We start from the raw sequence: 23,185 nt of genomic DNA on the forward strand, positions 1-23,185 counted from the left end.
TGTCAGATTACGATTCGGGGTAAAGTCCTTCCCTGTGAGACGGTGGTGGCTGAGATTCTGCACGAGTTGAGATGGATGATGGACATTGACAAGAAGAGGATGGACACCGTCAGTTGGTCCCGGTTGTGGTGCCATCTGAGGCCTCTCTTGATTGGGTAGCAAAAAGCTTATTTCTTGACAATTCTTAAAGGCTTTCTGTCCTGTCACAGGAATGGTGTTGAGTAAAATTTAGAGGAATGCTTTGCATACATCTAGATGGCTGTACTTATGTTTCCGCTACTCAGGGCTAGGTTAGTTTAGGAGAGTGAGGGGGAGGAAGTGTGGGGTGGGAGTGTGTTGGGGGTGTGTTCTTTTGTTCTTGGTTAGGGTTCCAGTAACTGGAAGGATAGGATCCATTTTCTATGGAGTTTTTCTTCAACGGATTCAATACTGAAGTGATCCAACACTTTCCATTCACTGTTAACACAATATTTTACCTTTCACTCATTTCAAGCCACCATTACTCCCAGCTGCTCTACAGGAACCAACATGAGAGAATGCAGAGGTGCCGCAGCCGGTGATAACACCCAAATGCCAGCACAAAGGGGGTTGATGTATATAAGAGTGGGCACAGGACCAGTGGAGAAGTTGCCCCTAGCAACCAATCAGCTTCTACCTATCATGTTATAGAATGTACTTGATAAATGCTACCTCAAAGCTGATTGGGCAACTTCTCCACTCATCTTTTTCCTGCTTGATACATCAACCCCAAGGTGACATAACCATCACTGATTTGTTTCCCATCGGTGAATGTTCTGTATGTGGAAGCTAGGACCCCTGCAGACTCCTCTTACTCCAACTCATTTTCCTTATTACCAATTAATCATCTCTGTGTCAAAGGGGTCTATTTACTAAGCCTTGGATGGATAAATGTACCAGCCAATCAGCTCCTAAGTGCCATGTTACAGGCTGTGTTTGAAAAATTACAGGTAGGAGCTGATTAGTTGGTAAATTATCTCCGTCGACTTTATCTCCATCCAATGCTTAGTAAATAGACCCCTAATTTTCCTAAATGCTCTAGTGGGACAATGGAACTTCTCATAATACACTTATCTGTGTAATTTCTCAGATCTCACCAGATACATAGAAGACTAAGGTTCCTGGCTCAGCGGTTTCTGTATAATCTGGTGTCAGGTTGGTGGGGTCAGTAAACCGTAGCTGCACTGGCGTCTGCTGAAGGGAGCGGGGTACACCGACTTCTTCCACCAGGTGGCAGGATAGAAATTCAGCCCCGAGGACAGGAAAAGCCCCGCGGAGCATGGCAGCTGCAAGTAACCGTGATAGTGATGAAGATAAGTTAGATGATACAGTAAAATATTATTACATTATTCTGTATAGATACAGTACAATATTATTACATTATTCTGTATAGATACAGTACAATATTGTTACATTATTCTGTATACAGTACAATATTGTTACATTATTCTGTATAGATACAGTACAATATTATTACATTATTCTGTATAGATACAGTACAATATTGTTACATTATTCTGTATACAGTACAATATTGTTACATTATTCTGTATAGATACAGTACAATATTGTTACGTTATTCTGTATAGATACAGCACAATATTGATACATTATTCTGTATATAGTACACTATTGTTACATTATTCTGTATAGATACAGTACAATATCGTTACATTATTCTGTATAGATACAGCACAATATTGATACATTATTCTGTATATAGTACACTATTGTTACATTATTCTGTATAGATACAGTACAATATCGTTACATTATTCTGTATAGATACAGCACAATATTGATACATTATTCTGTATATAGTACACTATTGTTACATTATTCTGTATAGATACAGTACAATATTATTACATTATTCTGTATAGATACAGTACCATATTGTTACATTATTCTGTGTATATACAGTACAATATTGTTACGTTATTCTGTATAGATTCAGCACAATATTGATACATTATTTATATATATATATATATATATTTATTACAATATTGTTACATTATTCTGAATAGATACAGTAAAATATAGTTACATTATTCTGTATAGATACAGTACAATATTGTTACATTATTCTGTATAGATACAGCACAATATTGATACATTATTCTGTATATAGTACACTATTGTTACATTATTCTGTATAGATACAGTACAATATCGTTACATTATTCTGTATAGGTACAGCACAATATTGATACATTATTCTGTATATAGTACACTATTGTTACATTATTCTGTATAGATACAGTACAATATTATTACATTTACAATATTATTACATTATTCTGTATAGATACAGTACCATATTGTTACATTATTCTGTGTATATACAGTACAATATTGTTACGTTATTCTGTATAGATACAGCACAATATTGATACATTATTTATATATATATATATATATATATATATATATATATAGTACAATATTGTTACATTATTCTGAATAGATACAGTACAATATTGGTACATTATTCTGTATAGATACAGTACAATATTGTTACATTATTCTGTATACAGTACAATATTGATACATTATTCTGTATAGATACAATAAAATATTATTACATTATTCTGTATAGATACAGTACAATATTGTTACATTATTCTGTATAGATACAGTACAATATTGATACATTATTCAGTATAGATACAGCACAATATTGATAGATTATTCTGTATAGATACAGTACAATACTGATACATTATTTGGTCCAGTTACTGTATATTATTGCTACGTTCTGTCCAGATAGAGTGCAATATGTTTACATTATTCTGTCCTGATTCACTATAATGTTGTTACAGTAGTCTGCCAAATACAGCATAATATTGTTACGTTATTCTGTACAAATACAGTATAACATTGTTATATTATTCTGGCCCAATACTGTAAATTATACTGAACTGATTCAGTACAATATTGTTACATTATTATGTACAGATACAGTACAATACTGATACATTATTCTTTCCATATACTGTATATTATTGTTACATCTGTCTATATACAGTCACACCAACACTGAGCAACGTCATGCACAATGTATACAGTGACTGTGGGACGGGAGTCTGCTCCATATGGAATTGTCAAGCCTCATTGTTAATATAAAACTACCAGTTTCTCTGACAATATACTGCACGTTACCCTTGTTCCCTATCACTGCTGAGAGTAAGAGCACAGAAGTCACCTGTATTTTTATTATTTCGTTATTTTTTCTTATCATATTGTGTTATGTCATGATTATATTCTGATCAAGATAACTCAGTAATAATAATGTTAATGAGGTCATGATCTATTACAATCTGAAGGTATTTCTATAACAGGGATTCCAGGAAATCACTCTCTGCTAGCGAACAAGAGGTGAATGTATTTTGCTGCAGGGGACACATGCTATGTGTAACTTCATCCTGATTGTGAGATTGCCCCCTTATCACAGAAGATCAATCATCCTTTTCTTCTAATGCCAACCTAAGTTCCACGGATCAAGAAAACATGAAAGGACCATCACTCCCAGTTCAGTGCATAATCCTTATGGGAAGCAAAATAGAGAAAGCATTACTCATTATAATCTATGTTCGAGAAGACATCTGCATAAATTTGTAACCCCAGTGACAAACGCAGGATTTCTAGAGAGGGGTTTCCAAATGCTTGATTGAGTGTGACCAGTCCATGAAGAGGACATGACAGCACTTATCCAGCTTTAATATTTGTCATGCAAAGTATAGTGTATTGTCATAAATTAATTCCAGCATATACAGGACCAGTGATTACAGTAAGCCATTATATGGGGCAGTAGGGCCATCCTGCCTGAGCTGAATGATCTTATTTCAGATGTGGCCACCACTCCAGAGCATTGGAGCAAGTCCGGGAGTCTGGGGGAGCAGCAGAAGAACCTAGTACTGCCCTGGACATATATGTACATACTGGTCTTCTTCTGCCCTGGATAGTGTATTATTATACAGTATTAATAATTAACCCTATCGATGGTCTATAGCAGTGCACCCCTAACACTGCCTGTTTTCCAAATCTCCTAGTTGGTGCACAGGTGCCTTTATTATGGGCTGACACATGTTAAAAGATCACTAATTCCTACATTTGTGATACTGAGAAGAACATGCATATTGTGGTCATGGTGTAGGCTGGGGAGGGGGGTTTGCAGGCGACCGGAACCCCCCTTCCCCTGCCTTTGCCTATGAACCCTGCAATTAGTCAGATACTGACAATGACCAATAAAGACCCTCTGAGCAACCTACAGGGATAATGTATCATCCCATTAAATTAATCACACTTCTTGTGTAAATCATACCATGTTTATGGAAGTAACGTACTATCTCTGCTGTGTTCCAGAAGAGAATTATAATATATTTGTAGAACCCGTTGCTACAACTGCGCTAGGACAAAAGGGCAATAAAATGGATTAAATACAGATTAGCATACCATCACACATGTTTTAGTCTGAAGGGGTCTGGCCAAGAATGAACACGGATTGAAAGTGATACATTTATTTTAGAGACTGTCATAAGCAATTAGTATTCTACTGATACGCTGTCCATATTTGATTACACAAAAGACTATGTGGTAAATTTACTATCATGGAAGTTCTATTAAGAAGTGATGTTGCCCATAACAACCAATCAGATTCCAGGTATCATCTTCTAGAAGGTGCTAGATAAATGAGAAGTAGAATCTGATTGGTTGCTATGGGCAACATCACTTCTTAATAGAACTCCCATCTTAGTAAATTTACCCCTATGAGTGTAATTCTTCTGTTCTGCATGTTATGTATTTTTTTAAATCTGTTTTGCATTGATATTTTTATATGTTAATGTATCACCATTTTTATCCTATTAAATACCTTTTAATAATGTTCTGTCTTTGTGTTCTTATAAAAACAGGGTCAGTTTAGGATTTTATAATGCTACTTTTATGCAGGATATTGTTTGGTTTACAGTAACTCTGATTAAATTAACATTGTTATTCCAGTCTGACAACAGTCAGAGAAACTAAAGACTTCCTCGGCGTGCCAGCTAGATCTTGGTGAAGGCAGAACCAGACATCTAATAGTGAGTGTGTGACATCATTTTGAGGCTATTCCCAATGTTTCATTAACCCTTGCACACCCACGTCACACATGCCCAGATAGGTCTCGCCAACATATACTTATCAATGAAGAGAAAGTATAGCTAACATATTAGTTTCTCATTCTTGCTCAAAGCCGTGTGACACCCTTCACTATCAGGAATGTTTTCATATACAGGCTTGTGAGTGCACCCTCTGACCACTTTATCTGTCTGTTAATAATCAGTCTTGTTTTACTACTGTTTTTGAAAAAAATAAAATGCGCTCAGGAGGTATGCGGCACTATATAAATACATGATAATATTAATAAGGAATAATATGCACAAACACAATTAGTGACACGAAGGGCCCACCAGGGAAATGCAGTGAAAGGGGCCCCTGCTTAAGGGAGGTGGCCACCCACCACGGAGCCTTGGTCTGAGCCTCTTTATAAATATATATAATATATACTGATGCATGATAATGTATGAATCTGATAGCAGCAATGCACTGTAGTGAATACATAATAGTCCTGGGAATGCAATATAATGTAACATGTTCAGTATAATAATTAGGCACATGATGGTGATCCTGACTATATACAGGTATATTAGAGATGAGCGGTTCGGTTTTGACGCAGATCTTGCCGCCAATTTGTATCTCAGAACGTGGCAAAACATCATCTTTCAAGGACATCTTGGCACAGATGTCCGTGAAAGATGACGTTTAATGCACTGTACACTTGATAGGGGACCCCGGTACTGACCAGCCTGTGTCTAAAACTGAATATTAACTGCGTTAGGTCTGGTAAAGGCAAAATACATGTCATTGTAAATATCAATCCAATTATCTAAGCTCTTACCTCTTGGATGACTGATTTGTATGTTAGTTAATGAATACGGAGCCAAGATGCCATTCCAATCACTGTCAGGAACTGTCAGGAACAGCCAACACAAGAAGGGGACAGTGGTGTGCCTGATTCATTGGTTTCTATAGAAGCCCACTCATAGAGTAGTAATGTATTATTTGAGTGCACTATCTGGAGCTTGACTCAGTCACAATGATATAATAAGTCTACATATAGAATTTTATCAGTTCAAAATTTATTGCAGTCACACTTGTGGGTGACAAGTTAGGCAGGGGATGACTCTAATGTTTTTAGGAAATGGAAGCTAGTGTCTGTTCAATATTTACCTAGACAGCGTGTGATAGAGAGTGTACATATAATTTAGCTGTAATCCATGTTATTCAATATTCTGTGGTCTCCAGAGGTCATGAGTGACTGTGTCTGTACGGCTGTGCCTGTGGGACACCTACCCCGCTGACCGCACATGACGACGGAATGTGGTTAAAATCCCAACAGACGGGATGCAGTCGCCAGGATTCTGACAGGTGTCAGGATTCTGGCGCCAGCATCCCGACGGTATGTAGAGAGGTTAGGGGATGGGTTAGGGGTAGGGGTTAGGTACTGAGGGGGGAGGGGTAGATTTAGGGTACAGGGAGGGGGAGGTTAGGCTTAGGCACTAGCTGGGTAGGTTAGGGTCAGGCACCGGGGAGGAAGGGTTAGGGTTAGAGTAGGGAGAGGTGGAGGGTTAGAATACTGACCGACAAGTGTCGGTATTATAACCATATTGAGATGACAGCATCGGGATTCTGACCACCAGGATCCTGAGTGCCGGAATCCCGTCCCCAACCCCATGACGACACCATTTATGACCACCATCGCCCCCCTTCTGTCAGCCCGGTTAGTAGGAGGAGTAGGCTCTAAATGCACCCAGATAGGATCAGGTACCGTCTCACCAAAAGTAACGTAAGCCTGTTTGATAGAAGAAGTAATCTAACAAGCCACAGATTGCTTAGATGCAGGCCACCCGTGCCGGTGAGCGTCACAGAGGTCTTCTAAACTGCCACAGTCCTGTCAATTAAAATAGCAATGCCCGGACCACATCCAAGAAGTGGATCAGAAGGATAAAAGGCTGGTAACAAAATCTCCTGATTCAGAAGGAAGCGAGAAACCACCTTAGGTTGAAAGGACGGCTGAGTATGAACGCTATACCACGGCGGTCAGAGTGGAATATCAGGAGAGGGGAAACTGGCCAATAAAGTTGCCAAGTCTGAGAACCACAGAGCACAGGCAATGGCCAGAAGAAAAGCTACTAAATCTATCCACTGTAGAGACTCGAAAGGAGCTCGATGGAGAGATGCCAAGGCCAAATCGAGATTCCAAGGAGGAACAGATGGGATATATGGCAGCTGTACATACAGCACCCCTTGCTTGAAAATCTGAATGTCCAGAAGAGAAGCCAGACGTTTCTGAAACAGAACTGATAAGGCAGAAGCCTGAACCTGTAACCAGGTAAGGCGGAGGCCCTGAAACAATCCAGCCCAGCCTATAAAAAGGAAAGAAGTTGTGGCTCACACCACTCAATACAAGCTTTCCACACATGGTGGTAAATAGAGGCTGTGGTCGGCTTATGAGCTTGAAGCAAAGTCTTCATGATGGCTGCAGAAAACCCTTTTGACCTTGAGATGCTGGTCTCAAGTGCCACGCCGACAAAGCGAGCCGAGGCAAATCTGGGAACGGTTCTTGAGTGAGGAGATCATCCCGCCGTGGCAGCTGCCACTGCAGGATCGACCAACAGAGCCAGAAGTTCTGCATACCACTACCTCTGAGGCCAATCCGGTGCAATGAGGCAAATGATGGCTTTCTCCCTCTTTATTCAGGGGAGTAAATGCAGTAGCAGGGAGAAGGGCGGGAACAAGTTAGCGAGATGAAAGGACCACCCTGCAGTGAGAGCTTCTGCTAAGGTCATCTCAGGATCCCTGACTGTGCCCCATAGCAAGGCAGTACTGTTCAAAATTTCGATGCCATGAAGTTCATGTCTGGGAGACACCAGCACTCCACAATCAGGTTGAATGTGTCCCGAATTAATTGCCACTTACCCAGGTGAACTCTGTGTCGGCTGAGGAAGTCGGCTTTCTGTCCACCCCCTGAATGAAGATGACAGAAATGGCTGGAACAAACTTCTCCACCCATTGCATGATCTGAGCAGACATTGCCTTGGCCTGATGACTCCTGGTCCCACCCTGCCAGTTTAAATATGCCACAGCCGTGACACTGTCCAACTGGACGCAAAAGGCCAGCCCCACAAGAACCGGTGAGCCTGCAACCAGACATTCAGGACCATCCAAAATTCTAGGAACATTGATGGAAAGGGCGGCCTCCTCACTGGACCAGAGTCCCTGGAACTGTAATCCCAACATCGCCCACACCTCCAGCCCATGAGTCTGGCATCTGTCAAGACCAGAGTCCAATTTCAGATTAAAAACTGACAACCCCTGGATAGATTGGGGGAGTGAAGCCACCAAAGCAAGGACTTGTGGGCCGGAAAGGACAGGGGAAACAACTGCCTGTCCAGGTAAAAGTCCAATTTCCTCCAACGCTGCAAGATATGATGCTGTAGAGGCCTGGAGTGTAAACGAGCAAAGGGAACCGCTTTGAAGGTGGCAACCATCTTCCCCGGCAACTGCATACAGCATAGGATGGACATGCGAGGTGTGAGCAAAATAGACTGCACCAAAGAGTGCAGTGCCTGAATTTGTATTTCAGAAGAAGCCCTAAGAAGACTATCCTTTGGACTGGAACCAGGTTGGATTTGGAAAAATTGAGAATTCAACCATGTTCCTCCAAAGTGAATACCACCACCTGCAGAAGACTGCTGAGAAGGGTCATTGTGGATGCTTTGATCAACAAGTCGTCTAAGTAAGAGACAACAGTGATCTCCTTTTGATGCAATCATGGGAGCCATGACCACTGTGACCACTTTGGGGGTGGTAGAAAGCCAGAAGGACTATGCCCCAAATTGGAAGTGAAGAGACCCAATGGCGAACCAAAGAAGTTTGTGATCCCGTTCCCTGCATGGGACATGCAAATAGGCAACCTTGATGTCGAGTGATGCATAGAAATCCACTTCATGGAAGCAACAACGCCTTCAGTTTCTGCATTAGAAAAAGACTGGAGTAAAACCCCAACCCTCTTCTGGTGTGCTGTAACTGGAGACACCACACCTGATGCCAGGGGATGTTGGGGGGTGGGGGGGCAGGGAGCTCATCCTTCATTATGTGTAAGTTTTGGGGGATGGCCAGAATGATGTCACTGACTCCCAGGCTGGTGGGGGACCTGTCCTCTCAACTAGAATGATCAACTCAGTCTTGATCCAACACCTTACCTTTCTCATCAGAGGAACCCTTGGAATCTCCCTCTCCCGGAAAATGTACCCCAGGAGGAGCTTGGAGTTTTCGGGAAAAACAGGTGGAGGAACCCAGGAATTTTTCCAAAGTAGAACAGACCTTGGAAAGTCTATCCATCTGATGGTCAAACCCCAGATATAGCGATGTACCAGCTATTGCAGGGGGTGGAGACTGTGGGGGCAGAGCTGGCTGTGGATCAATTGGAATGGAAACACTACCTCCATTCGGTTGCGGATGTCACGTACCTCATTGGCCAGATCCAAAACGCACTGAGCCATGACCTTCACCCAGGCTGGCAACACCTCCTGAGGTGGAGGAACCTCAGATGTGCGCTGAGTGCCTCGTTCTCACAAGCAGCACAAAGAGGGTATGGCTCCCTGCTATCTGTAAGTTGCGTAGAAGAGCATTTTCAGCAAGTGTAAAGCCCCAAATGTGCTGCCCTCCTGGGTTTGGGATGTCTATCTCTCTTTCCAGACATACTGGTGTTTGTAGGTTTGTTTTATTTCCCCCCAAAATAGACAGGCCTAAGACAGGCTGTGGAAAAGGGTAAACAAATGCCCAATAACAAATAACGGCTGTAGAACCCAGTAAATGTAGTGTAACAGTATACAAGTGATAATGTATAAAGAGAAAAACACCCTAACTAAATTAAACTCACTATAGGGATATAAACAATTACTAAGCTAGTCTAACTAGTTTATTATGAAAGTATAGCCATAAAAGTCTAATCCCAAGCTAGAATAAACTAACCCGCTCCCCAGCACTCTGTTTTTACTTTTTTTGTCCCCTGGGCAAGAGGTGCCCGACGTTAGAGCCTGGGAACAGATGCAGGAGGGATCTATAGTTATGCCTCGCCGCCTGCCCTTGGGAGTGCTGGGAAGATGGCGTCTGCCATATCAAAATGGCGGCTGAAGTAAAAAGCTGGAACCAGCATAAAACTGCGTTCTCCGTGGTCATTCCCCGTGAGGCCGGAGCCAGGCTATGGTATACTTACAGAGGGTCAGCACCGCTCTGGCTGCCCTTGTTAAAACCCTTCATGTATTTGAAAGTTTCTATCATGTCCCCCCTATCCCTGCTCTGTTCCAAACTATACATATTAAGATCTTTTAGTCTTTCTGGGTAAGTTCTGTGCTGTAGGCCATGCACCATTTTAGTTGCCCTTCTTTGTACAGTCTGTACAGGCAAGAATGGGCGGCCATCAGTCATTATGTGGCCCAGAAGTTGAGTGTCAGCATGCCAGGGTGAACTGCAGGGTCTTGAAAAAGAAGGATCAACACTGCAAATATTGACTCTTTGCGTAAACTTAATGTAATTGTCAATAAAAGCCTTTGACACTTATGAAATGCTGTAATATTACCTCAGTATACCATGGTAACATCTGACAAAAAGGTCTAAACACACTGAAGCAGCAAACTTTGTGAAAACCAATATTTGTGTCATTCTCAAAACTATTGGCCATGGCTGTATAGAATTAGGTGCAGTGGTGTAAAGCTATTCATGTGACCTTGCGCTGCGCTTTGCACGTCTATAAATTACCCTTTTGTGAGTTTTGCTTATTAACGCTTCAGGCAACTGAACTTCATTCCGTTTTCAGATCTTCCACTCCTGGTTTTAAAACGATGACTTTTCTCACCAAAAACTTCCTTCGAATGCACAGCTCCACTTCCCATCTTCCATTCACTGTGTGCAATGCTCACTCTCCCTGCGCTGCTGATTAGATCGGGTATATTAACAGCTCAGGTGACAATGCCCAGCTAACAGGGAGCCATGAGCGAATTCCCCCAGACAGTGGGTGCAAAACCATCAGACAAGATGGCGTCACCAGTGCAGGCCCTCAGCTTCCTGCTGGCCAGACAGGGTGTAGGAAGAAAAATAAAGTTAGTTTTGCTTTAATGCTGCAGTTTAAGTACCTGATAATCCTTCAAGCACATGCATGATGTGTGTGTTTGTGTGTGTGTTTGTGTCATGTGTATATAGATAGATAAACTGTACACACACCTACGACATGATGATAAATGCAAAATGAAAGTAACATAAATGGAAAGTCCCTGAGGTCTATAAGCGGCGATGAATAAGCAGGGGGGGATGGGGAGAGACTAGTACAGTAGGGGGGATGGGTGGAGACTAGTACAGTAGGGGGGATAGGGAGAGACTAGCACAGTAGGGGGGATGGGGAGAGACTAGTACAGTATATAGAGGGAGAAATTAGGCAGAATAGTTGGGGAAGGGGGGACAAGGATGAGGTGCAGAGGTGTATAAGGTGGAAGTTGGAGATTCATGTAACTAAGGGGTCTATTTACTAAGCAGTGCTAGGAGACAAAGTGAAAAGTGATAAGGTGCCAGCCAATCAGCTCCTAACTGCCATCTCACAGGCTGTGTTTGAAAAATGACAGTTGGGAGCTGATTGGCTGGTACCTTATCACTTTTCACTCTGTCTCCTAACACTGCTTAGTAAATAGACCCCTCTGAGAGAGACAGGAGGGACATAAAGGCAGAATAAAGGACAACAGACGAGCACAGCACAACTATGCTTATAATATAGGACACTTACCAAGCGTAACAACGAAAGACAGTTTGTAGATAGTGGAAGGAATCATCTTGGCAAACCCACGTCAGATCTCTCTGTGCTGCTGTGTGGTTCTGAAGACGTCTTGTTGGGCTGTGTGACCGCCGTGTACTTGTCTCTCCCCACACCCTGAATCCCCCCTTTTTCTGCCTGGTCCCCCTGAGCTGCAGTCACTGTCCCCCGTCTCTGTGTCACTGCTGTCTGTGACGCTCCTCGTCCTCACTGTATTACTGATGTCTCTGATCTTTCACTTTCACTTTCCGCAGGCAGCCCTGCATCCTGCATGTTACAGATCCTGCACAGCCAGTCTTACGTGTGTGACTCGTATATACAGCACAGACACAATAAGCACACATCTACAGACATCAATAAGAATGACATATTATATATAGAAAAAAAAAGTTCCATCTATGGGGGTCTATGTACTAAGTCTTGGAGAGAGATAAAGTGGGTGGAGATAATGCACCAACCAATCAGATCTGTCACTTTACAGGCTGTGTGGGAGATGTACTAAAGCCTTGGAAAGTGATGAAGTGGAGAGAGATAAAGCACCAACCAATCAGTTCCTAACTGTCACTTTACAGGCTGTGTTTGAAAAATTACAGTTAGGAACTGATTGGTTGGCACTTTGTCACTCTACTTTTTTACTCTGCAAGGCTTAGTACATCTCCCCCTCTAGTTTGAAAAATGACAGTTAGGGGTAAATTTACTAAAGTGAGAGTTTTTAGAAGAGAGTTTTAAAAGAGATGTTGCCCATAGCAACCAATCAGATTCTACTTAACATTTAACTAGCACCTTCTAGAAGATAATAGCTAGAATCTGATTGGTTGCTATGGGCAACATCACTTTGAAGACTCTCTTCTAAAAACTCTCACTTTAGTAAATTTACCCCATAGGATCTGATTTCTCTCCCCCTGTGTAATATAGGAACAGCGTTTGCCTTTTCGTAACGCCTCTAATAATAGGATGGTCTTAACCCTAAACAGTGAGAGTACTCATATTAGGTCATATATTGCTTTGTTTTTAAACTAAGACCAAGACAGCCTACACTAAGCAAGTACTACAAGGCCCAACACTCCCAGTCAGCTACATAACACCCGGATAGGAGAATCACCTCATACAGGCAACTGGATTTGTTTTAAATGGAAATTTCTATATAGTATATACATTGCAACTTATCCTTTTTATTTCCAGTAGCACTAGATCAGGCATGATCTAAATACCAAAATACCAACCGGGCCGAACATTCAAGGTCTTAAGAGTGTGTGGGCCGCAAGAAAAAAAAGTCTTATATGCAATTTTGAAAGGTTTATTATTAATAAACACCAATGCAGTGCCCCTTGTAGTAGTGCCCATTATGCAATGCCCCCTGAATTTGTGCCCATTATGTAATGCCCCTTATGCAGTGCCCTAGTAGTGCCCGTTATGCAGAGCCCCTTATGTTGTGCCCCCAGTAATGCCTCTTATGCCGTGCCCCAACCCAGTATAGCACTACCTCTCTCACCTGTGCAGTACTTACCTTTCTTCACGATGGTGCTGGGCACCGCTGTAGTCCACGCCATCTTCACTCCCACCGTCCAGCATAGACGCTGCCGCTGACTGGATCTAATTAGATCCAGAGCGGCAGCTGCAGGCTCCTCTCATTGCGGGAGACACGGGTGACATCACCCGCACGCTGCGTCACTGGGAATGCTGGCCTCTGAAACGTTCAGAGGCTTCTGATCGCTTCAGAGACCAGCATTGCCAGCTTTAAATAAAGTAAACACTGCCCGATCGGAGCTACTAGTGCCATTTTTAAACATATTGAATATGTGGTTTTTGTTTTTATGTGTTTTTATTAATTATGTATATCATAGGTTGTGAATAAATCTGTATAATTACTTTTTGAGAAGCCTTGAAGTCTTTTATTCAAACAAACGATATGCAGGTGTTTATTACCAGATAACTGTAGCGCAGTCCTACTCTTTAGTTTTTTGTGTGGTTGCCTATTTAAGCCAAGTGGTACTGGCTAATTGGACTACCGGCTGAAAAGTGTATTTTCTACTTGTGAGATTAGCGCAAGGACTAGTTGCTGAGCTCCGATCGTGGCAGGGGTGTTGGCCGCATATTATATATATGTGGACCCACACCGTCGGGCCTCAAAAAATGTTTATTCAGGCCGCATGTTTGACATGCCTGGACTAGATTATTCCATAAACATATTGGTACAGATAGATGCAGAAGATCACAGTTGCAGACATTTTAGGACTTCCTTCTGGGAGATCCTACACCATACTTGCCTACCCTCCCGATTCATCCGGGAGCCTCCCGAAAATTGGGTGTGGCTCCTGTCCCCCCGAAAAGGCAAGCAAGCCGATCCCCCTCGCCCCCCTCCCCCAAGATTAACTGTGAAGTCCCCGCAGGTGAGGGTCCGGTGACGTGATTCTCGCTGAATCACATCATTTTGGCCATGCCCCTTGCTTCACAATGCATGTACTATCGGCATTGTGTAGCGTGGGTGGAGCCAAAATGTCGCGATCACATGGCACACCCCGCCTACAAATGACGGTCACCTGTCTGGCCACGCCCCCTGTGCCAGCCACGCCCCCCCTGCCCTGTTGATCTGGCTGCTCCCACCTGGAAGGGGAAGCCAAAAAGTCGGCAACCATGTCCTACACTCTCTGCCCCAATGTCTCCCTAAATTCATAAAAATAGAAAGATTGCAGACTAGAAATACAATTTGAATACTTATGATTTATGCAATAATAGGCAACTCTCCAGGAGGTTGCAGGATGCTCCCGATTTTTCTCGGAAGCATAGGCGGATCTCCCACATCCTGCACTCTTTCTAGTGAACTGGGCAGGTTGGGGAGGTTATACGGAGAATTTGCGAGTCTATAGGGAGGGGAGGGGCTAAAATTATACAAATCGCGTCATGTAGCTCCACCCCCTCCCACGGACCCACTAATCGTGTTATTTTGCTGTGGCGGGACCTAATGAGGTGGAGAGCCTGGCCCCGCCCCCTGAAGCTGTCAGCTGCATCTCCCCTCTGGCCTTCTCCCGGGACCAATGTCGACAAGTGTGATTTATGGCCGACTGTGTGGACATCTAGGCAGCTGGCCATCACCAAGCTGCCATGATGATGGAGCCATCTGCCCCATTGTTAACCTGGCCTAAGGATGGACATCGGTTTTGGATAGTTTAACACCATCAATGTTTTTCTTGTGACGGTAGTGTTTTACCATTCGATGGCGGCTTTCCAATGGTAGCTGCCATCGAACGGTGATTAGGTGAAGGCTATCCAATATAGCTGTTTACACTGCAAACGGGCGCGGGTTGCTATTGCACATGCGCTAACATTTATTTTTGAGCATACGCGACCTATCTGAATGTTTTTTTTTTTTTCATTGAATTCTTTTGATGCAAGGGTTAGTTACCATTGCATTGAGAGTTTAGATAGCGGAAGCCCAGCTATCATTTAATGGTGGGCTTCTGTTGTCCATCCCTAATGTGACAATAGTGAGGGGCCAGGTGAACAAAGCTTCACCCCTTGCTGCAAAATGCCACTAATCACAGCATTTAGCAGCATGAGGTGGGACTATGATACGATTCACAGCGAATCCCGCCATTGTGACCCCGCCCACTGGATGGGATTCCGGAGAGTTGTCTACTGTCCAAAGAGAGGTCCCTGGAATTCGTGAGTCAGACATTCTTGGAAAGTAAGAAAGTATGGGAAACATCACACAGAAGATTACATGAGTGTTATGTGGTTTGGCAGAATTCAGTAAACATGATAATCTTACCGAGGTTGCTATACCTACTTCCCGATCTGTTACACGACTTTCTTTGTCTCTGCTCCAAGTATATCTGGCAGGGAATACACAGAGTAATATCGGGCATTTCTCGTAAATTCTACTTCTAGCAGGGGTCTAGGATTCCCCATCTTTGGGAGATATTATTGGACCACTCAACTCAGCCATACCTTGTCCTGTAATAGATATATATAATCCAGCGCTGAAAGAATGTGGATGCTTAAAGTAGATGGGCTAGAGATAGACTGAGAGATCAGCACGTATAGAAAATGAAAGTCAGTCGGTAGTGTAAGTAGAAAGATAAAGGGTCTGATTCAGAGGCGCTCGCTATTTGCGTGCGCTCCCTCTGAATCAGGGCGGATTTAAAGAAAAAGAAAAAATCCGCCTCCAGGCCACTCGTATAGCTGTGGGTAACCACCCACAGCTTTTGCGGGCGGCCTGGCAATGGTCGCGATTATCGTGACCATCGGGCTTGCAGCGAGACCTTTGTGGTAGGGTCTCGGTTCCCGCAAGCCCGAGTGAACTTCCTGCTCTAATAGAGCAGAAAGTTCATCACGAATGATGTCAGCAGGGCAGCCCACAAATGGCAGCCGTTCCTTCGGGAACGCCTCCGTTTGTCCAGCCACCCCCCCTCCCCGTCTACAAAACGGGACGAGCTGTCATCAACATCGACAGCCGCCCCGTTTTGTAGCGAGCCCCAGTGCGAGTGAAGTTCTCACTCGCTCCGGGGCTCGCGAATGCGCACTGGCAGACCATAGACCCGCTTGCGAGCGCTGCGTGCAAAAATGGTAATGGAACTTGACGCATGGACTCACTCACACACACTCACATTACCTTCTCCCTGGAGGAGGTTGGTCCCTTTCTCCAGGCAGAAGTACAAGGTTTTCTGAAAACAAAGAAAGATTGCAGTCCCAAACGGGCAGAAGCGCTCTAAGCACATACAGTAGGGTTAGGTACTAGGGGGAAGGTTAGGTTTAGGCACCGGGGAGGAAGTGTTAGGGAGAGGGAAGGGTTAGGATGCGGACCGTCAGGTGTCGGTATCCTATCCTTGTAGGGATGACGGCATCAGGATTTTAACTGCCAGCATCCCATCCCCATCCCCTCAAAAAAGGATATCACTGAAACCTGGACTGTTAGTGTGGCTTGAGGACCAAAGTAGGGAAACACTGCTCTAACCACTCTTAGCCAATCAGCAGCCACTGGCACTTGTGGTGCAACAAGGTGATGGACATCCAGCATAGGGATCAGGAGAGATGATGGACATCCAGCATAGAGTTCAGTAGAGATGATGGACATCCAGCATAGAGATCAGTAGAGATGATGGACATCCAGCATAGAGATCAGTAGAGATGATGGACATCCAGCATAGAGATCAGTAGAGATGATAGACATCCATCATAGAGATCAGGAGAGATGATGGACATCCAGCATAGAGATCAGGAGAGATGATGGACATCCAGCATAGAGAGCAAGAGAGATGATGGACATCCAGCATAGAGACCAGGAGAGATGATGGACATCCAGCATAGAGACCAGGAGAGATGATGGACATCCAGCATAGAGATCAGGAGAGATGATAGACATCCAGCATAGACATCAGAAGAGATTATGGACATCCAGCATAGAGATCAGAAGAGATGATGGACATCCAGCATAGAGAACGGGAGAGATGACGGACATCCAGCATAGAGACCAGGAGAGATGATGGACATCCTGCAAAGGGACCAGGAGAGATGATGGACATCCAGCATAGGGATCAGTAGAGATGATGGACATCCAGCATAGAGATCAGTAGAGATGATGGACATCCAGCATAAAGATCAGGAGAGGTGATGGACATCCAGTATAGATAACAGGAGAGGTAATGGTCATCCAGCATAAAGAGGAGAGGTGATGGACATCCAGTATAGATAACAGGAGAGGTGATGGGCATCCAGTATAGAGAGCAGGAGAGGTGATGAGTATCCAGCATAGAGAGGAGAAGTGATGGGCATCCAGCATAGAGATCAGGAGAGGTGATGGGCATCCAGCATAGAGAGCAAGAGAGATGATGGACATCCAGCATAGAGACCGGGAGAGATGATGGACATCCAGCATAGAGACCATGAGAGATGATGGACATCCAGCATAGCGATCAGGAGAGATGATAGACATCCAGCATAGACATCAGAAGAGATTATGGACATCCAGCATAGAGATCAGAAGAGATGATGGACATCCAGCATAGAGAGCGGGAGAGATGACGGACATCCAGCATAGAGACCAGGAGAGATGATGGACATCCAGCATAGGGACCAGGAGAGATGATGGACATCCAGCATAGGGATCAGTAGAGATGATGGACATCCAGCATGGAGATCAGTAGAGATGATGGACATCCAGCATAAAGATCAGGAGAGGTGATGGACATCCAGTATAGATAACAGGAGAGGTAATGGGCATCCAGCATAAAGAGGAGAGGTGATGGACATCCAGTATAGATAACAGGAGAGGTGATGGGCATCCAGTATAGAGAGCAGGAGAGGTGATGAGTATCCAGCATAGAGAGGAGAAGTGATGGGCATCCAGCATAGAGATCAGGAGAGGTGATGGGCATCCAGCATAGAGAGCAGGAGAGGTAATGGACATCCATCATAGAAAACAGATTGGTCATCCAGCATATAGACCAGGAGAGCTAAAAAACATCCAGCATAGAGACCAGGAGAGCTAATGGACATCCAACAGAGACCAGGAGAGCTAATGGTCATCCATCATAAAGACCAGAAGAGCTAATGGCATGCATATGAACAGTGGCAGGATGCATCGCATAAAGAGCAGGAGAGGTGATGGACTTCCAGCATAGAGATCAGGAGAGGTAATCAACATCCAGCATATAGACCAGGAGAGGTAATGGACATCCAGCATAAAGAGCAGGAGAGGTGATGGACAATCAGCATAGCGATCAGGAGAGGTGATGGACATCCAGCATAGAGAGGAGAGATGATGGATATCCAGTATAGAGATCTGGAGAGGTGATGGACATCCAGCATAGAGAGGAGAGCTAATGGACATTGGGCATAGAGATCAGGAGAGGTAATGGACATCCTTCATAGAAAGCAGAATGGTTATCCAGCATATAGACCATGTGATGAGCCCCCTTTTTGCCTGCATGGGGATCACATAGAATAGTTGCCAGGACAACTGCAGGCGCCCCTCAGCAAGCTGCAAAACTTCTGCTAGAGAATGTGTGGGCAATAGTTTGGTTCTTAAATTGCACCCAGTGACCAGAGAACACTCCCCTGCCTGTTATTCACTCCTAGCCCAGCCCCCACCTCAGGAATGCTGGCTGGCCATAAACTATAAACACAGGCACCAGCCCAGCAGGGAAACCAGGCTGCTCAGGAGACATTTACATTTTGGGATTCAAAATCCACCCAATCTCTGCACAGGGCTGGGGGGATAAAAATGGGGCTGTAGCAGGGGCTCTGTGTTCTTTGGTCTTGGTTCCTGGCCTGCAAGGCAGGACTGACATGGAGCTGGCACCTCCAGACCCAGCCAGGCTTGTAGATACTGCCATCTTCAAGCAACGGACTTCATCAAAGGGAGACCAGAGACAGATATGCAGCCAAAACTTATTGCTCTATCCGGGGCTGTCCCAGGTGTGCGGTTAGTGTGCCAGCTGAAGCCAGGTGACTTTCGCAGCGTGCCCTACTCTAACAAGTACCAGAATCCTTTCGGGCTGAGTGGCCAGTACCACCAAGTCGTTCAGCAGTACCTCTCTCAGCAGCACATTGCCCACCGAAGTCTCAAAGCTAAGCAGCGGTCCGTGCTCACATATTCCCTGAGGAAACTATTGACTGTAGAGGGGAAGGGTTCCTTTGTGTGGTTTTTATAATAGTCTTAGTCTTTAAATGTGGTTGATGTTAGTGCTACCTGCATATATTGTACATAGTGTGATTACGGTTTACATGTATAATTAGTATGTATGTAATAAAGGTGCTCTTGTATCTTGATAATGCATACTTACTGTGTGATCCATGAACTCATAAAATACCCGGGGTACTGTGCGAGAGCTATATACCATTGCCTTTCTCAAGGCGACGAGGACCAGTAGGAAAAAATAACGTACAAACCCGGTGTCTTCACAGACCAGAAGAGCTAATAAACATCCAGCATAGAGACCAGGAGAGCTAGCAGACATTGGGCATAGAGATCAGGAGAGGTAATGGACATCCATCATAGAAAGCAGAAAGGTCATACAGCATATAGACCAGGAGAGCTAATAAATATCCAGCAAAGAGAGCAGGAGAGCTAAAGGCCATCCAGCAGATCCCAGGAGAGCTAATGGCCATTCAACATACAGATCAGGAGAGCTAATGGACATCCAGCATAGAGACCAGGAGAGCTAATGGTCATCCAGCAAAGAGACCAGGAGAGCTAATGGACATCCAGCATAGAGACAAGGAGAGCTAATGGACGTCCAGCATAGAGACCAGGAGAGGTAATTTACATCCAGCATAGAGATCAGGGGAGGTGATGAACATCCAGCATAGAGATCAGGAGAGGGATGGACATCCAGCATTGAGACCAGGAGAGGTAATGGACCCAGCATAGAGACCTGGAGAGGTAATAGACATTCAGCATAGAGACGAGGAGAGCTGATGGACATCCAGCATAGAGAGCAGGAGAGGTATTGGACATACAGCATAGACAGCTGGAGAGATGATGGACATCCAGCATAGAGATCAGGAGAGATGATGGACATCCTGCATAGGGACCAGGAGAGATGATGGACATCCAGCATAGGGATCAGTAGAGATGATGGACATCCAGCATAGAGATCAGTAGAGATGATGGACATCCAGCAAAGAGACCAGGAGAGCTAATGGACATCCAACATAGAGACCAGGAGAGGTAATGGACATCCAGCATAGAGACCAGGAGAGCTAATGGACATCCAGCATAGAGACCAGGAGAGGTAATTTACATCCAGCATAGAGATCAGGGGAGGTGATGAACATCCAGCATAGAGATCAGGAGAGGGATGGACATACAGCATTGAGACCAGGAGAGGTAATGGACATCCAGCAGAGACCAGGAGAGCTAATAATCATCCAGCATATAGACCAGGAGTACTAATGGTCATCCAGCATAGAGACCAGGAAAGCTGATGGCATGTATGTGAAGAGTGGCGGAATGCATCGCATAAAAAGCAGGAGAGGCGATGGACATCCAGCATAGAAAGCAGGAGAGGTGGACATCCAGCATAGAGACCAGGAGAAGTTATGGACATCCAGCATAGAAAGCAAGAGAGATGATGGACACTCAGCATAGAGAGCAGGAAAGGTGATGGACATCCAGCATAGAGACGAGGAGAGCTGATGGACATCCAGCATAGAGAGCAGGAGAGGTATTGGACATACAGCACAGACAGCTGGAGAGATGATGGACATCCAGTATAGAGCTCAGGAGAGGTGATAGACATTCAGCATAGAGAGCAGGAGAGCTAGCAGACATTGGGCATAGAGATCAGGAGAGGTAATGACATCCAGCAGATCCCAGGAGAGCTAATGGCCATTCAACGTAGAAACCAGGAGAGCTAATGGACATCCAGCATAGAGACCAGGAGAGCTAATGGTCATCCAGCAAAGAGACCAGAAGAGGTAATGGACATCCAGCTTAGAGACAAGGAGAGCTAATGGACATCCAGCTTAGAGACAAGGAGAGCTAATGGACATCCAGCATTGAGACCAGTAGAGCTAATGGTCATCCAGCATAGAGACCAGGAGAGCTAATGGACATCCAGCATAGAGACCAGGAGAGGTAATGGACATCCAGCATAGAGACCAGGAGAGCTAATGGACATCCAGCATAGAGATCAGGAGAGCTAATGGACATCCAGCATAGAGACCAGGAGAGATAATGGACATCCAGCATAGAGATCAGGAGAGGTGATGGACATCCAGCATAGAGATCAGGAGAGGTGATGGACATCCAGCATTGAGACCAGGAGAGGTAATGGACATTGGGCATAGAGACCAGGTGAGGTAATGGACATCCAACATAAAGAGCAGGAGAGATAGCAGACATTGGGCATAGAGATCTGGAGAGGTAATGACATCCATCATAGAAAGCAGAATGGTCATCCAGTATATAGACCAGGAGAGCTAATAAACATCCAGCAAAGAGAGCAGGAGAGCTAATGGCCATCCAGCAGATCCCAGGAGATCTAATGGCAATTCAAAATAGAGACCAGGAGAGCTAATGGACATCCAGCATAGAGACCAGGAGAGCTAATGGTCATCCAGCAAAGAGACCAGAAGAGGTAATGGACATCCAGCTAAGAGACAAGGAGAGCTACTGGACATCCAGCACAGAGACCAGGAGAGCTAATGGTCATCCAGCATAGAGACCAGGCGAGCAAATGGACATCCAGCATAGAGACCAGGAGAGGTAATGAACATCCAGCATAGAGACCAGGAGAGCTAATGGACATCCAGCATAGAGAATAGGAAAGCTAATGGACATCCAGCATAGAGATCAGGGGAGGTGATTGACATCCAGCATAGAGATCAGGAGGGATGTACATCCAGCATTGAGACCAGGAGAGGTAATGGACATCCAGCATAGAGACCAGGAGAGGGATGAACATCCAGCATTGAGACCAGGAGAGGTAATGGACGGTGGCAGGGATGTTTTCAAGACCAATCCTCCAGACCCGATTCTGTTCTGGGAATACAGGCAGATGGTATCTAAAAAATCTCTGAGACCAGCAGAACAGTGGATCCCACCTTTTGCACCAAAATAGCTTTTTACTTAACTGAAAACCAGTGGGATGGGTGATGTCACCTACAACTCCCATGGGTCGGATACCTATCAGAGGACACTCCATCTGCTGCATAATGTGCATCATCTACCATCATCAGACCAGGGGGTATATTTACGAAACATCGGCTTTTGTAAATGTTTGACAATGAAATGTACTATTAAATGCAAAACATAACAATTTACGTTTAATATTAGCACCACTTTAAATTCAAGATAAAACCCACCAAGAAGCAGGGGCCAGAAAATGCCTCTGTTTTGTAAATATAACCCCAGGTCTGGAGTGGACCATGGCACGTTCTGTATTATTGGTTATAAGGGCAACCACAGTGGTCAGCACATAGGCCCACCTAGACAGTACCACCACGTAACAAAGCCTTAAAGGCACCAGCTCATCTGCAACGTGTCCCTGCTAATTATATTGCATCATTGGCAACCAGTCATTGCCTTAGTGCAGCTAAACCATAATTTGCTCTTGTTTTATGAACATGTTGTTCTGCCATTTTGAGACCCCCTAACAGACTGTCTGATCTGCCAGTATTTGTAGGCCAATAAAACACAAAACTAATGCAATAGCAAAAGTCAGCTCTGAGCGGAGTGATCCTAGGATGAGCCCGAGAGACCGGGAGTATGACGTACACTGGTGAGGTTACGACCCCATCATATAACACACCGTT

General features: G+C 44.4%; 1 protein-coding gene across 1 annotated transcript in view; it reads right to left on the reverse strand.

The window, feature by feature from the left end:
* The window catches only part of TAPBP (TAP binding protein), a 63,634-nt gene extending 51,545 nt beyond the window's left edge, over window positions 1–12,089 (reverse strand). Inside the window, exons 1-2 of the mRNA XM_088446515.1 lie at window positions 11,900–12,089; window positions 1,116–1,304 (exon numbers count right to left, since the gene is read on the reverse strand). Of these exons, the coding sequence (XP_088302641.1) occupies window positions 1,116–1,304; window positions 11,900–11,945 (235 nt within the window). The 5' untranslated portion in view covers window positions 11,946–12,089. The remainder of the gene's footprint in view (window positions 1–1,115; window positions 1,305–11,899) is intronic.
* Window positions 12,090–23,185: the final 11,096 nt, after the last annotated feature.

The sequence above is a fragment of the Taudactylus pleione genome, unplaced genomic scaffold (genome assembly GCF_031769625.1).
Source record: "Taudactylus pleione unplaced genomic scaffold, aTauple2 ptg000400l, whole genome shotgun sequence".
Lineage (NCBI taxonomy): Eukaryota > Metazoa > Chordata > Amphibia > Anura > Myobatrachidae > Taudactylus > Taudactylus pleione.